This window comes from Halichoeres trimaculatus, unplaced genomic scaffold (assembly GCF_033239565.1).
Source record: "Halichoeres trimaculatus isolate MK-OKI-2021-1 unplaced genomic scaffold, fHalTri1.1 fHalTri1_scaffold_4, whole genome shotgun sequence".
In the NCBI taxonomy this organism is placed as follows: domain Eukaryota; kingdom Metazoa; phylum Chordata; class Actinopteri; order Labriformes; family Labridae; genus Halichoeres; species Halichoeres trimaculatus.
Genome location: NW_027437182.1, coordinates 18,467,628 through 18,485,113, shown reverse-complemented (window position 1 = coordinate 18,485,113; position 17,486 = coordinate 18,467,628). Strand labels below are relative to the sequence as shown.

The 17,486-nt window shown below is 40.2% G+C and overlaps 1 protein-coding gene and 1 long non-coding RNA gene across 2 annotated transcripts in view; one reads left to right on the top strand and one right to left on the bottom strand.

The window, feature by feature from the left end:
• Positions 1-11,396: 11,396 nt before the first annotated feature.
• LOC141789231 (uncharacterized) lies at positions 11,397-15,031 on the bottom strand. The gene is made up of 3 exons (XR_012598188.1): positions 14,952-15,031; positions 11,886-11,980; positions 11,397-11,790 (listed from the first exon to the last, which is right to left on the bottom strand). It is a non-coding gene; the product is annotated as an uncharacterized LOC141789231 (long non-coding RNA).
• insrb (insulin receptor b) overlaps positions 14,571-17,486 on the top strand; it is an 85,987-nt gene continuing 83,071 nt past the window's right edge. Inside the window, exon 1 of the mRNA XM_074668581.1 lies at positions 14,571-15,899. Within this exon, the coding sequence (XP_074524682.1) occupies positions 15,806-15,899 (94 nt within the window). The 5' untranslated portion in view covers positions 14,571-15,805. The remainder of the gene's footprint in view (positions 15,900-17,486) is intronic.

Here is a 17,486-nt window from a genome sequence, read left to right as displayed (position 1 = left end):
GTTTCTGAGACAATTAATTGTATGAGCTCTGTAACACAGATAAATGTTTAGTTAGTTGCGAAGACCTTTGACATGTTTAATTTAATAGTGGATTGTTTAATTTGCTGTTTTCACACTCCTTTTCTATTATTTCTACACGCAGATAAAATTGGAGGAGACATTGTTCTCCTTCCTGATCCATCATATCCCATCCCTTTCACTTTCACATCAATAGTAATGCTGCTTGTTAAGTTGTCAGACTGACTGTGGCTCTTTGTGCTCAACTATTGATTCTTTTCGCCCTGTTTCTTCTGCCGTGATAAATGAGTGAACGTCTCAGAGGGGAAGACAGGAAAGAGATTGCTTACCAATGTGTGCATCTTCTGCAAAAGGATATGTCTTCTTCTGCTTGTAAAAGAGCAGGAAACCATCAAGAAAGAAAAAAAACTCACTGAGGAGAATATTATAGAGTAGATAGTATGTGCAGCTGTACACTGGCTATGCATAAATGAATAAACAGCCTGCAGACTGAGAGCCTTTGACTTACAGGAGTCTCTGCAGTTGTCCAGCTTTTACACCGTGAGTTCTGCTGTGTGCAGTCTTCACCTCATGTTACCTTCAGCTGTGGTTTTTCATGCTGTGCTGATAATGATGATGTTTCTTTGGAAAAGAGTGAAGTCTAAGCTAACACTTGATTTGCAGCCCTCACCTGAAATAAGCCACTCTGTATTAAGAGATATAAGTTCGTACGCTGTGTTATTAAATGATTCTCTCTTTGACTGAAACTGTTCACTGCTGATGATTGAGCACATATTGCGTTCTCGAGTATGGTGCTTTGTGTCAAGTCTTAGGAACTCATTACTTTGAGTAGGGGAGACTGGGGACAGTTGCAACAAGGGACAGTTGCAACAAGCCTTATTTCTCCAATCAGAAACATGCTACAGTGATGACACTCACACTGCACATGCTCAGTTAAACCCTCTACCCACCAAGAAGAGAGAGGCCATATTGAGCATCTGGTCCTGCTTCCATCAAGTAAAGTTGTTTTGGAGGTATGAAAGTAGCTTTTTTCATGAGCTGTTTTTTTGTCATACTGTCCTGACCTTATGTATGAATGAATCCAAACCCATCTAGTTTGAATCACTGTTTGTTGACTATTGAATGGCATGGTGAGCATGTGTCAATGTCAATGTGGCTAGCTAGCACATGGCGTTTTGTCATGACTGGTACCATGGGGACAGTTGCAACTGTTGCAACTGTCCCCATGCTATTAGGTTAGTCATATTAGAAGAGACCACACAACCATATTTTTTAAGATTTTTAGTTCAAAATAGGCAAAATTAATATATTTTATTGCTCATGATGAACAGAACAGGAAATCATATGGAGAAACTAATGCTAATGATAAACAGAATAATTTCCCAAATAACTTGTTAAGCAAAAATTAGCACTTAGTTATTGTTGTATGTTGTATGTGTCATATAAACTTGTCATAGAGTGAATGAATCATCTAAATTGAGAAATTGTATTCTGTTTATTTTCAGTATGCAAAGAGTGAGGAAGAGAATCACTAACAGAGGGGTTCCCCTCAGTATTTTGGAACAAGCCTCAGATATTATTACAGATGAGGGCAAATCAGTGAGGGCAGTGGCCAAGGCCTTTAACATATGCCACACCACATTGTTCAGGTTCCACAAGATCTTGCAAGCACGGCATCAAAAAATAATGTTGCAAGTTATTCCATTCTTTTTGTCCCAAAGTGCAATATTGAGTTTTTATAGCTTCAGTAATATCTGCACATTGACTCAAGGTAGGCCCATGTTTAAAACAAAACAAAACAGATTAAATACCTTAAAGCTGTACAGAAAAGAAAATTGAATTTGAGCCCACTCTGGGTCATAACATTAGTATTTTTCCTATTTAGACAAAACACTGAGGATAATTAGTGAAAAATTAATGTTTTTTTTATATGTTGCAACCTTCCCTGATCTGTGTTGCAACTGTCCCCAGGTTTGGGGTCAGTTGCAATGACTGAATTCCTCTATTCAGATGGATATTCTGATTAATATGTTATATGTAGCCATCTTTAAATGGTATGGGCATTTAGCAGACAGATGTAGGTTTAATATGTAAAGATTTGGTGAGACTAGTCCAAATATTCTCTGAGTAAGTGAGAGTAATGTAAAAAGTGTTGCAACTGTCCCCAGTCTCCCCTACTTACACTTGATTTCAGGAAGAAAAGTTGCTTATAATTAATGACATGCTGGCTCTTCAGATCCCATCCCAGTTTAACTGAAACAATATCCTCACAATCATCCATGGTGTTTTTAAAAGCATCAAATTTACAATTTGACACAAAAGGTCATTTCAGTTTCTTTTCCTCATCAGCTACATTTTTTGTACCTTTACAAAACAAAGATAGCTTTTATAGTTTTGTATTGTAAGTGATGCCCTTAAACATAGTCGTTCCTACCCTGTGCCCTGTATGCTTATGTTGACAAAGTAAGATGAAAAATCTGGTCTAGCTAACATGATTATAAATGTGATTATGAAGCATTACTGGTTCCTGCCACCTCCAAAAGTTTTCCAACGACTCCTCCATTGTGGGACGCATCAGTGATGATGACGATGATTGAGAGCTTCACAACATGGTGTGACAACAACCATCTGAAGCTCAACATCAGCAAGACCAAGGAGCTGGTAGTGGACAACAGAAAGAAGAGGAGCCCCTCTACCCCTGTAATTATTCAAGGGGAGGTTGTGGAGCAGGTGGACTCCTACTAGTACCTTTGGGTCCACATCAACAATAAGCTGGACTGGTCCACTAACATCGAGGCTGTCTACAGGAAGGGACAGAGCAGACTGTTCTTCCTGAGGAGACTCAGGTCTTTCGGGGTCTGCAGCAGACTCCTGAAGACCTTCTACCAGTCTGTGGTGGCCAGTGCACTGTTCTTTGCTGTGGTATGCTGGGGCGGTGCCATCAAGTCTGGTGAAGCCAGCAGAGTCAACAAGCTGGTGAGGAAGGCCCGCTCTGTAGTTGGACTTGAACTGGACAGTTTGGAGTCAGTGGCCGAGAGGAGGATGAAGGACAGGATTGAGGCCATCCTGGATAAGCCCTCTCGCCCTCTCCATGATGACCTGTGGCAGATGGGCAGCTCCTTCAGTCAGCGCATCACCCCACCCAGGTGTAAGACTGAACGCTTCAGGTGCTCCTTTGTGCCCTCTGCCATCAGACTGTTTAACAGCTCGAAGAGCCCCAGACTGTCCCAACACTTGGACTAAAATACCCATATTAATTCTGTCACTGACATTCATATTCATATTTATTCTTTTTTCTTGTTTGTTTTAGATATTTGTTTATTATTTGTCCATATTACAACTGTTAATATGTTAATTTGAACAGTCTGCTCTGGTCTATTTCACCATAAATACACCTTAAATATATGTTAATATGTGAATATCTGTTCATAGTCTGTTCTATTACTCATAGTCTGTTTTATTATTGCTCTCACTTGTCTCTTGCTGTATTCTTCTCACTTGTTGTATGCTGCAACAAAATAATTCCCCCCCTGGGGTTCAATAAAGTTGTATCTCATCTTATCTTATCTTATTATAATGCTGTAGCTGTTAATGGGAGGGATAGTTTGATTGCATCCAATAAGATGTTTTAACAAATTAAAAATGAAAATCAGTAACTTTTGCTTTATAGTCAAATACATCTTTATATTCTGTAAAAAACATCAAACTTCATTAAATCTATCTTAAAGATGAATTTGCTCTTGAAATAATTCTTTCTCATCTTCCGTTATCATCTACTGTCTTCTCAGGTTAAAGAGCTAAACAGTAAATTAAATATCTTATTTTCCCACTATTTTTGACTAATTATTCTTCAGGTTGAATTCCAGCTTAAATACAGATGAGATGATGAGATCATTTTTTTCTGGAGTTGATATTCTTGGTAAATATCAAGCTGGCCTTAAACACTGCTCCTGTAACACCTCCTGTAAATATGTTCTCTCTTATCAATCCCACCACCTCTCTGTGCAGCCTATCTGTGATTTACCTGCATCACCCGCCTTCTTTCCCAATTTCACCTCCACACTTATCTCCCTCCCCTCCTCTGTGTCTCCATCCGTCTCACACTGCAGCACAACAAGAGGAAAAATGTTACAGCTGAATAAAACATCACAAGACTTTGGGAGGAGGTTGTGAGAAGCCTTGACCTGCAGGCGTAATGCTTTAGCTCAACGTTGCAGCATTTATTATTTAGCAGCTCAGAAATCTTTTGGTGAAATCCCCTCGATGACTGCAGCAACTCAGTGAGAGAACTTAGGAAATAAAAGCTACGTGTGCTGTTGCTTAAGGAGACTTTTTAAGAAAAAAAAACAGCAGAAGAGAGGACAAACTTCACTCTTTTTGCTCTTGAGTCTTCATTTTACACTTTGGCTTTTGATGTTTGACAAAAGCTTACTTTATCTAAGATTGATGCTGACAGGTTAAAACCCTGGTTTTCCTGTTGTCTGAGTACCAGGCAGGTGATAAGGCATGGAAGAAAACCAGGGGTGCTATTGATTCACAGTTCATTATACAATCCGAACACATGAAATCCATCAAGCTGGACACAAGACTGACAGCAGTACAAGAGATACTATCAAATTCTTATTTTTGAAAGTGATGGTTTTATCAGTTTTATTCCTAAGTTTACCTTAGTGTGAGGGTTGCACTGTCACTGTTTTGCCTCCATCAGCAACTTCAGAAGCCATCACATTGTTCTTGTCTGCAAAACAGGAACACACTAACAGATAAGCTGGTTTTCTAGCATCATTATGTGGCAGTACACAGATCATCATTGTGTTTGAGGTTAGGCCTTTGGGAGGACTACTCAAAAGTTTAATTTTCACTAGATTTGGCCCAAACCACCCAATTAGTTTGTCCCACTTAGCTTTCTAGTTTATGGTTTTATTTTGTCCTGCAGCATTCTGAGATAATCAACCTTCTTCCTTCCACTTCCACTCTATCTGCAGCTAACCAGCTACAGACTCAGTGTGATGCTACTGCCAATGTTCTTATGGTTGAATCCCTTCTCCTTTTAAAATACCTTCAAGCCCACTCAGAAAATACAGAACAATCTCTTTTGCTTTTAAAACACTGTGCAGCAGCAGCAGCAGCAGCACAGTGTTTCACAAGTTTCATCACTAACATGCAGCCAGTGTTCAAGGTTCAGTTGCAAAAGTTAGCATATCAGCATGCTTGACTCAGATTCTGAACATGTTCGACTACTCAGACTAGCAGTGTGTCTCAAATCGCATACTTCCATACTGTGTACTCAAAATTTTCAAATTGAGCGTACTAAGCATACTACATACTCACTGGCTTAGTGCGCAAATTTTGAAGGTGTAGTGCTGTCTCAAATCACATACTGCCGAGCGCCGTACTTACCGGAAATGACGACATGATGTCGACCTCTTCTTCTTCTATGTCTAATTGTGACCGGCTTCCAAGCGCATTTCCGTCAAATACCGCCAGTATTTGCCCGCAAATTTTCAAAGCCTTTTCAGTAGTATATTAAACACAGCTAATAACACTATCAAAATTATCTTCTCAAGATCTCAAGAGCTTACCATCTTTCATTGTAAATACAATGAATTTCAATTGCGCTTTGCTACGCCATAATCGGTGCCAACAACATCTCCTCCTCCTCCTACTGGCTGAAGATGTCCTGGTATGTACTGTTAATTTGTATTTTTACCGTGCTGATTTGTACGGCCACAGCTCTCTTCTGCCATTGCTGCCAGATGAGGAAATGAGTGCGTTGAGTGTCCACAGCTGCATACTCAAAATCCAGGCCGATTTGAGTACATCATCCTGGTACTTTTGCATACTCATTTTTCGCATACTATGCATACTGTTTTTCATTTTGACGCAGTATACTCAAAATTTTGAGTATTTGAGTATGGAAGTATGCGATTTGGGACACACTATCGATGTCTGTTTTCATGTTAGCGTTGTGATGCTCGCATTGGCTCAAATAACTAAAGTGATTTTATAGAGGGTGTTCTCTGATGCAGGCAAACTTGTGATTTGTAATCTTAGATAACAGATCTGACCGTCTGCGAAAAAACGTATCTTGGCAAAATGTGGCAGTTTTGGATATCTTTCAGACCTTGGTAGGGAGTTTAGTTTCTAACAGTTGTGTGAACTGACCTTCTTGGTCTTTATACACTTAATGACATTTGTGGCAGTAAACAAAGTAAATAAGTGGGGATAAAACCATGAAATAGTTGTCAATTGTAGTAAAGCAAAACAAGTGATAGGGAGGCAAGAGATATTTTAGGACTTTCATATTCTGTACCAAAACAAACAAACTCAACCTATTTCTTTTGGCAATGTTTTGTGGCAATGGCCCCGACAAGTGCTTGTACATTTTGATGAACTCCTTCACAAAGTTAAACCAAGTCCACACATCACCATTTACTAAATGCAGGGACATGTCCTGCCAAGACAGCTACAACATGTTCCCAATCATCACCTGTCTAATCTTAGCCTCCAAGCTTGATGGGATTTGTTATTTTTGCACACACTCTGAATATTTATGTCCTAATTTGGGCTATTTTTCTCTCATGTTTTCAAACTGGGGTTATTTATAGTGACTAGACACACTGTACCCTCACACAGCCGGCCCCTTTCAGGCATGCAACCGTTACACGCACTTGCACTCTGTCAAGTAAATGACATTACATTACAATAATTCCAGCTTGCGTAAGTCTTGAAGTCACAGTTTGTTTGTTGACTCCCAGACCCCTTGCTGAACTTTTACACCCATCATACTTCTCCGATCCCCAGCTTCCCTTTTCCTCTCCTTGTGAGAACATAAACAAACACTGTTTTTATTATTGTCATCCTGGGAAGACAAGACGCAGAGTGGCCCCCTGGTTCCTCCTGTTCTCAAACATGCACAGTGCTGGCCCCCAGGGTCAGAGAGCAGCGCTGTGGTCAGTCAGGCCTGAGTCACAGGATGTTGAAGTAGCACGCCTCAGGGCTGTAGCTTGAAATAGGAGCGAATAGTTAAAGACTTGATGCCTGGCTTCCCCACTCCTGCTCCTCTGGGATGGATAAGAACAGGCCACACACAAACACACCCTCAAAGCTCTCTGTCAAACAACTGACAAGAGCTTGGGGCCAGTACTTCAGCTTCATTCCACAGGGTCAAAAACAATCGTAAAAGGCGGGGAGAAGAGGAAACTAATCAAGGATTCTGGCAGTTTGTTTGGCAGCCATGTTGCTACTAATTTAGTTTGGGGAAGAGACGCTTCATGAGGGGAAATAGCTTTGTAGTTGTTGAGCCAGGTTACCATCAAGCGTGGCAGTTAAACTCCTTTGTAAATGATGGTGTCATGAACACTGTAATCTGTCTTTGATCCTTTAGGAAGAAGTACTTCTCACCTTGAATGTAGTGTTTGTAACTTCCAGGATGGGTGTTGTGTGGCTGGGCCTGTTTCCTACGTAAACAATAATACAATGTCGCTGCATTTATCCTGCAGCTCAGGAAGTAATTTGGTATTTCCCCTTTCTCCTATTTGGTCTCTGTGTGTCAGGGAGAACATATAATGTACACTCTGACCTACAGAAGCCTCAAACATTATTTTCATCTGTTATTTTCAAGAAACATCTTTGATTGACCAGACCTACATGGCATATGTGTGAAATGAACTATCAGTTGATTTTTCTACCTGTCTGCTTGCATTTTCATAGATAACAATTTATAATTTGTCACTTTCCCAACAATTTCTTGTGTAGGTCCAAGGTCAGGAAAACAAAAATGGTTGTTGAAATTGGTGTTGTCCAGTCAATGCATGTGTAAATTATATAACAATTCTCTGATGCTGACCATGCACGGTGGGATTCAACGAGCTCAACTTAAACATGGGTTGGATACATCAAATAAGGTTGAAATGAGGCATGTCAAAAAACATCATTTTTATTTAGAACAAAAAACTCTCAATAAAACGAAACCTGTACATATATTCACCTGTGAGGTTTGGTTGAGTTCAAAACAATTTCTCCTTATATAAACAACATTAAACAATATTTGCAATTTTGTTATACTTGTTGCAATGACAAATAAAGTTCTATTCTATTATTTACAGTTTTAAAGAACAACACTCTGTACCATGACTGTATTGGGCTCAAAAGTATGAAGGGATATTTCACTCTTGAAGTCATTGTCTGTCCACATATCACTAGAGTCTGCCCTGATTGAAAGCACAAACACACTTTCAGAAAATTTTACCGATCAAAAATTGGGGTCATATTTTTATCTAACATTAAAGCTCCTGTGTGGAATTTGGTTTTACCTTTTTAACCAGCTAATGCAAAAAAGTTGGTCTGATTTGGTCCTGGGGAAAATTCCTTGCAATAAAACTCTCACCTCTTTCTTTTAACAAAAAATTGTACCAACCAAAAGGAGTTTTTTGTTGTTGTTGTTTTTTTGTTTTGCTGTAATATGTCTTAAAAAGGCATGGCTTTCATATGCTGTTAACACAAAGTCATGTCTCTTTCTTGTTTGGTGCCCTATTCATTATTTCCATAGTTGTTATTTTTGGAGTCTTTTGCCTTTCAGTATTTCTCCTGTATGTTTCATCAGTATTTCTTATGTCTATATTTTTTCCTATTTTTTATTTTTTTATTTTTGCCTTATGTGTTTGGTCTAGTTTCCCCTCTCTTTGGTTGCTCCTCTTTCTTTTGATCTGTGTCCCATTGCCGCACCTATGTCTGATAACCTTGTGTACATGTTGTCGCTGTATTTCCTTCTGTGTTCAGTTCCCTTGCTTTTCTTGTGTTTTCCATTTCTGAGTTTAGTTAATATTTTTCATTAAACTTTGGACTCTGTTAAAACTTGAACTATGTTAATATTCAGCTTAATGAACTTCCCATTTGCTTGTGGAGTCAGAATCAAGTGGACACTTGAGGTATTGCACTTGTATGTTTTGCACTTCTGCAGTGGCTTAAAGGTAGGTTCTGCAGGAATTTTCATCACATTAGTAATGACAACATTCAAACTGGGCTCCTCCTCCTTAGCTCAGTGCCAGCGGTAACATACACCCACAGCCTCCGACCGTGACTGTGTGAACACATCCACCAGCCAAGCAACCACCTACAGCATTGTATTTCTACGATCACGAGTATTTGATACATACCTGGTCAGCAAAAAGCCAACTCAAATTGCTCTCTGTCCCGTGCTGCTACCAGAGTGCCTGAAAGCTAGTGAAAGTCAAGCCAAGCTTCACCCTCGTTGAGGAAAAAAGCTTTCTCTGTTGGATGTTTTATTTCTTTATGGTCGTGCTTTTCTTCCTCCATGTTACGTCAACTCAGGATAGCTTCTTTCACTCGCTAATCAACATGCAAGTCACTTGCATGTTGATTGAGCTCTGTGATTGGCTAAGGTAGTCATGTCTAATCTCTCTGCACAGAAACGTCCAGAGGCAGCCAAAACATCAACAACTAGGCAGAGGCAGAGGAGAGGGTTTGAGGCGGACACCGACACACATGTATAGAGGCCTGCAGAAGATGACTGAGTGGGGTTATTCCTGTAAAAGCTGATATTTTATTTTCTTAAGAAAATCCTTCAGACCCAACCTTAAACTCTACAATGCTTACTGTTGCTTTATAAAAATTGCCAAGATTTAAAGTTCACAGTTTCATGAAAGTCCATTCATAGTTTCAATGGGTCTTTGAATTAAGTTTTGTATGTATGAAACATACTTTTGTTTATGCACACACTGATGGGTGTAAAATTAATAACAAAAGCATTTTTTAAGGTCCACTACTGAGCAGTGTCTAAAAAAATCTTCAATGAGGTTTCCAAGAAATGTGGCTGCTTTTCTCAGCATCCTGCATGTGTGCATGCACGTGTGTGCTTTTACATGTGAAAGGAAGCAACAAAACAAGTGTCCCCATATTCCCAGTGTGAGGGGAAGTGTAGGAGCCATACTTTGATGTTGTGCAGCACACACTGTCTTCCTGAGGACAACACACCTTTTCCCCCTGAGCCCTCGCTGCACGGGGGAGCTGCCACATTGACCTGACCTTGACTGTCCTAATGTATCTGCTGTGCCTCTGTCTTTGGATGTGTTGCTCTTGCTGTCACCCTGACAAAATATGGATAACGCTGTCACTGACACATCCTCTCAGGAAGGGCATTCAGGTTCAAGCCTACAATGCTAGGCTCCTCCCAGGCTCCTTATCAATGATAAAGCTAATCCTTTAGCCCTGCACATGGCCTCCTGGCCCCCTGAACTGCCAGTAGTGTGAGAAAAGGGACAAATAGGAGGAAGGGTGGGGGCACAGGAAGAGGGGAAAATGGAAAATGGGGGAAAGGGGAGCGAGAAGACATAGAGTTCAGCAAGGACAAAATGAGGAAAAAGGAAAAAGACAAAAGAAAGAATTAAAGTGATTCAGATTTGAAAGTGAAAAAGAGCAGCTGATGCATTGAAAGAGAGGAGTGGGCTGCAGAGGTGACCCTAGCTGTCTTATCGGTTTAAGTGTGTTGTTGTCCATGTGTGGGAACACAGAGCTCCCTGGGATGTGTGTATGACCTGGGGAGGTGAAGTGTCTTACACATAGGCCAGGGGTGAACTCAAAGAGACAAACAGCACGCATGATGGAGCAGAGTGTAGGGGCGGAGGCTGGGTTTACTGAAGGGTCCCATGGTTCAGGACATTGTGACAGAGATGGAAATGTCTGACAGAGGAAGTCCAACATTTCCCCTGAAAAATAAACTGCTTTATGTCTCACCTAATCTTCGTAGTGGTCAGAGGATCCACTTGGTCAGCATACTTCACAAAAGCATGAGGGGAGATGTCAGGAACAAGACAATATGTTTAAAAGGTGGCCTCTGTCACATGTCCTGCAACAGCTTTACATTAAAACAGAGACCGCTGTGGCTAACATGAAGAAAATTAAAAAATAATGAATATGTTTGAACATCCATTAATGGTAACTTATTCATTAGCCTGACAAAACTTTGAGAAAAAAAAAATGCCTGTCTAAAGTCCCCACGCCCACAGCACCTTTACAGCTAAAAAAGACCTGTTCCACATCACAGACCAAACACTGCAAGACGTCAGCACAGTCTTTTTTAAATATATATCTGTACCTTGATAAGTTATTGAACCTTTATTTTCTGGAAAAAAAGTGCAGATATTTGAAATTATGCAACTTCCTCTTTAAATAGATAATGTGTACCCATGTATCCTGTTTTGTGTTTTTGTACACTCCCTTTTCTGTCGTCACATGTTTGCAGAAGCTTTTAATGAATAAGACAGACGATGTGCAGCTCCTCCACACAAGGTGAAAAAGTGTGGGCTCTTCAATGAAATTACAACATATATCAAAGTGAGTTTATAGCAACGGTGTGATTGAGCAACAACAAATGAATCAGACAGAGATAGAAGGAGGTATTTATGTAAATTGCCAATACAGGGAGGTATTTGATGAGGATAATCCTGGAATGTTTTGTCTGTGTAAGCTCATGACCCTCTCCTCTTTGGTGGACAGAGTTGATTGTACACACAAACACACACACAGATACAAACACACGTACACTCACAGATGCCCCCATGCATACACAAGACACAGAGTCTGAACGGAGGTTTCCTGCTTCCTGGCTCCCAAGACAGCTAATTACTGAGCCTTCCACACCAACAAAGGAAAGAGACTCTCTCCATTCAAACATATTAATCCCTTCATTTACTGGCTGCAGCAGAGGCCACTGCAGAGAGAATGAGCGGGAGCTGGTTTCACCTTCTGCATCTGTGTGTGAGGCAAACAGACAAAATATGAAGCAGAGATTAATGCAGCACAAGTGTATCAAATGGCTATGTTCATTTACAAAAGAATGGACATACTTTCCAATAAAATTCCCTCCTCTGCCACTTTTTTGTTTGATGAAGATGATGGCAATTCAATGCATGCTATCTTGACTATACATACGAACCAGGATCTGTAGGAACAAAAGAGACCCTGTTGAAGGGAACGGCAGTTTTCACGTGCATGATGTTCTACAAGTAAGAAAAAACAGAAACATTTAGAGAGACTCGAGGAATAGATTTCATGGACATGTGTGTGCTAACCCTGCAGGATTTTTCCAAGACTGTCAAACTTGATCCATCGTTTCTGTCATTTATTTATCTGTATATTCCCCAGTCCGATAAACCTGCCAAATTTAAGCTGAAAGTATCCCTAACTCTGCACAAGAGCTTGTGATAAAAACAGAAGTGTCAGCATGTATTTACTGCATTTTGGAGCAACTGAGGTGAACTCTGTGGAAAAATAAAGCGTTTCAGCAGCATACTTAACCACCCAGACTTGATTTAAAATTCCTTACCTGCAGTCATTTATTTCAAGCAAATGTATCAGAGTCCACATAACCTCACAGTCCTACTGCTGACATCATCACAATATGTCTATAAGGCATCCTGAAGCTTGGTATGCTTTCTATGCCGGTCAAATTTAATCCTGTTTATTCACAGCACTGCATGCCTTTGTCCCTGTGTGACATTTAGTGCAAGTGAATCGGCTGAGTTATTTTTAGTGCCACCTACTGAAATGAATTTGTAGTACACCAGAGCAGGGAGCACAACTGTAGTGCTTCACAAGTGCTGCATGCGTAGACTCATAACAGCACTCTAGGTAGGTAAGTGGGATAAAAAGTCATTCACTTGACTTCATCTACTCCCACTGAAAAAAGAAAGGAAATCTATGTCCTGAACTGCAAAACTGGAAAGAAGAAGAGAAAAGAAGAGAAGAAAGACCGTGTATAATACAATCATAAAGAGATCTGTTTTGACTAGATTCCACGGCCCTTAGTCTTTCAGACCTGTGACATTTAATCTCACTAAGACCTTGTTTACTCTGTTCACTGGGTAACAACATTCCTCAGTTTAACAACAAGCCTGCTACACTAGCTCTCAGTTGAGCAGACCAGTGTGTATCCATCAGAGCAAACAAGGTGCACCCCATGATATAAACCATAAGCACAAGTTTCACACTCCTACAATCTACTGTCATGTTGCAAAATTAAAAAATCTCTTAAGTATTGGTTTGAAGAATTTACAGCCGTTGTGTGATGGTGTATACCCTCAATAGGACAGGTTTTTTAATACGGATATTTGCTATGCAAATCTGAGGGAACTATGTGTACTTTCTTGTCAGCCGACAGGTATCTTACTTCCTTCCTGCACAGCCAAGGCAGTGTGTAACGTTTACACTGCTCTATGACTCAGAGAAACTTTGTTTAGCCTGCAAATCTCGCCATTTCACGGCAATTGTTTAAAGGGACATCTTGTGAATATGTCTGCTTACTCTTTGAAAACAAAGGAGGCATGAATCTTGTTGCTGACTACACACACACACACACACACACACACACGCCAACATGCGCGCACACACACACAGACAAGAAGTGTGCATGACCTCTTGAACAAAGTTTAGACAATTGATTATTAACAATACAATATAATTCAATGATAATGAAGGAAGCCCTAAGTGGACCTGGTTCCTTACAATTCCCATGACAACAGTTTTTTCAAGATTTCTACTTAAATAAGATCATTTTTACTCATGCTCTCAGAGTTACAAAAAGCACAAAAGCAGCACAAACATGAGCTCAACCTCATCTGAGTAGACAATAACAGCATGGTTTCTCCTGGTCTGGCAAAAGTGATCAATTTATTGCTTTGTTTTATAGGTTGCCAATAAATCATCCTGTATAAACAAGCTATGTTTAAGCAAGATAACCATGTTTCATTTGTGATAATGTAAAAACCAGCTTAATTATCCAAGACAACAGGAAGACAGATACGGTTCATCTAAAAAAAAAAAAAAAAAAAATGAAACCAATGGGTTATCAAGGTTAATAAAATGAATAAATGTAAGCCTGGGAACTGGGTCCTCAAGACATGACTGACAGTCTCAAACAATGCAGGAAAAATCAATCTCTTCATAGAGGTGGTTTGTAGACACCCCCCATTATGATTAATACTCTTGCATTTCAGATTCTTAGATATAGAAAGGATCTGCTTTTATTTTTGTCAAAATTATTGATTGAAAAGAAAAAAACAATTTGAGTTTCATGGCTATATTTCTGTCATTATTAACAGATAGGCCTCTTTTGCTTAGGTAGGCCACCATCTTCATAAATGTCTGAATAACAGTCAGAAGAATGACATTTTTATTCAAAATTACCCTGCGACTGACTAAATCCTTTTTTTCCTCTCTTGAAACATTTACCAATGTGGACAGACGATCGGCACAAGGGGGATCTTGTGACATATAGACATATGACAAAGTCTTATGTGAATAATGTTTGAGTCCACCCTTTAAAAGAAAGGTGTCGATGTGTACTATTCACCTTCCCCCCTCCCTGACAAAGAGCACCGGTGTTCTGACACTAACGGCAGCGCTGCTTCAGACAGTCCGGATCCGGACTTCTTTGCCTGTTTAAATTGTGATCCACTCCGGATTTTCCCGCAGACCACGAATAGCCCAGCTGAGTCGACTGGCAGGACTTGTTTACTGGAGAGACTAGCAGAAAGGAGAGACGGAAAGAGGGGGAACCTGAGGGAGAGCAATCGCTATACTGAACGGGAATCCAAGTTTTTACACTTGACCGGTCTTTTGAGTCTTTTTTGATTGTTTACCTCATCGTTTTTGACTATCGGAGACGGGATACAGACTTTCTGTGTGCGTGTGTATGTTTTTCTTTGATTTATAACTCTACCGCCGACACTGAAACCTCGTTTGTTTTGGATTAGCTAGCTAACATTAGCTGTTTTTCCCAGTCGGCTAACGTTAATCTGAGAAAAACGGGCAGCGTGGTGGGTTTTCTCACTTCAGAGCAACGTGTGGGTCAAACAGAGCCGTTATTTCGTTGTTTTTCCTCACATGCTGGATGTTAAAGAAGTAGCGTTTACCCCTCAAGTTTTCCTTCTTTGTTTTTTTCTCCCGTTTTTTCTTTATGGGTGTTCATTCGTTTGCGGCGTGGTGGTCAGTGGGGGTGAAGGAGTTCAGAGGAAGGTCGTAGTAGAGAGAAAGCTGTGTCGCTGCACGTTTTTCCTGCACGTAGGAGTTTCCTGGGATGTGCTCCCATCTATCTTAAAAGGGGCGAGCTTCTGAGAAGATACCAGCAAACTGGGAAAAATAAAGGGACCTGTGGACTTAAAAGGAGAGCGCAAACTCTGCCAACTGTCCTTCTTGGCTCTGTACTAAGCGATATCCATAGTAAGTTCAGCCCATGTCTGCTGGAAGAGGAGATTGCCGATCACAGGAAAAATACTTCAAGATTTTTGAAGTGACTCTTCCCTCACTGGAGCGGTGCATTTCAGAGAAATGAGCCCGGGGCCAGTGGACCTCCAAACTAGCCCCCTGAGTGTGGGATATTAATAATACTGTTATTTCTCTCTTGATTTAGTGGATCACCAATTTAACAGATGAACGTGGACTGTCGCCTTCACTTATGGAAAATGAAGATCTTTACTCGCACATGTGTTGCCAGAACCCAAGATCACGTTATTTAGTGGTCTGCATTTTTTCCGGGGCTCACATACATCACAAACTTGGCTGGGAGGATACCCATAAATTCATAACCAACTCCCCCCGAATCAAGGGGGGCAACATTGAATCAGTCGGATCCGCTGAGACTTAATTTTTTAAAGCAGTTGTTTTGTACTTTTAATATTCACTTTTTTTAAAAACTTCTCCTGAGTGATTGGAGTCCTTTTACATTGGGAAGCTTCAAGAGGACAGCACAGCTTACCCTTAACTCAAAATGAGACGGTGGACAATAAAGTTGCGAGCACAAATTGTGTTTTTTATCATCTGCACCTGCATTATCTGCCAGTGTGGACTAATAAACGGGGAAAGTAAGTATTCTCTTTTTTCTTTTCTTTTTTTCTATGTGATCCTGTTTATTTGATAATATACATGTAACTGTACAAAGCTTTATTTAAAATACTCAATATTTAAGAAAAAGAAATGTGTCATTTTCACAATTAAAATTAATAGTTTTATTTTAATTTAACCCCACCCCCACCCCCCATAACCGACATTACCTGAGCTTTATGCGAGTTCACCTGACGAAGTTTGAAAACAACACCATAATCATATGAGAACGCTATTATTTGAAATAGGAATATTTCTTTCGTGACATGGCATAGTGAGTAAATCATGTGTGACCTACTCTGCTGAGATATTATGGCTCTACAAACAATTCGAATTTTATCGTTTTTCTACGATCAATCAAATTGATAAATGTAGTCACGGGACCGTCTGTCGTTCCCGCGCATGCGTGGTACTTCTTAAAGGGTCTAATTAAGGTGCTAGTAATTTCAGTTGTCATGTATTCATTGCCGCGCGCTAATTGTTGATATTCCTCCGTGAACGTATCGTTTTGTATCTCCGCCTCCTCGGGTTGTTTCTTTAAGGTACATATTTAAGCGGCCTGTAGGATGAGCCAGCCTCAGGGCCAGATTAGTCACTGTAACTGGACGAGTGTGGTCTGCTGCAGCGAGTCTAAACTGGGAGTAGCAGGATTGGCCCAGTGAGCAAAGCTAGGCCTCTCATGGCGACAGGCACACACACCACAAACAACACACGCGCGCGCGCACACGGTGCCGCTGCGGCAGGAAACGTAAACAAATTAGCTGCCGACGCTAAGCAGTCTCTTTATAGGTGTTGGATTAGCCTACATTGGTCGTTAGCTCCAGATAGGACTAAAGTATGGGCGTCTTCCTCAGCGGAGCATGCTTGTTTTATGTGGTGCTTTCCGAATCACTGAATAAGGTGTTGGACATAGTAATAAAAAGTGGCGTTTAATCCAGTATGTGCACAGCTTGACACAGTGATCCCGCTCCAAAAAGACCAGTTAAGAGTCCTGTGATCATTGTAACAGAAAACTGTTTTTCAGTTACCGCTGTAATAAAGGCTGCCGTTCAGTGCAAATAATCATTCAGTTATGGAAAAGAAGCAAAACGCTACTTCTCCCATCGTTGAAAAAATGGTTACAGCTTTCACCTTAAATTCTACAGTCAGATCATCTTGTCTCATGAACGACTTTTCCTGCTGTATAGTTAGAACTTAAAGTTTTGCTGTTTGCTATTGTTGAACTGTTGCAGCAAATTAAAAGTAAAAACTTATCTTGTGTGTCAAAATAGATTGATTTCACCATGTGACAATCAAACGTACCTATTAAAGTGTTATCGCAGTTTAATTGAATGAAAATCTTAATGGAAAACATAAATTATTCTTAAAGAATGTCTCGAATAAAATGATACTTGTTTTTCAGAGGTTTAACCTGTAGCACATATTTATACTTCAGTGTTTTTGATGAAATGCTTAACTTTACGGCACAAACCACTAATGCAGTGCTTCTCAGCAAAAATACCAAGTTAGAAATCTTCTTAAAGAGATTATTTCTAAAGTTTGGGCGTCTCTGATTAGGTAACATTGAT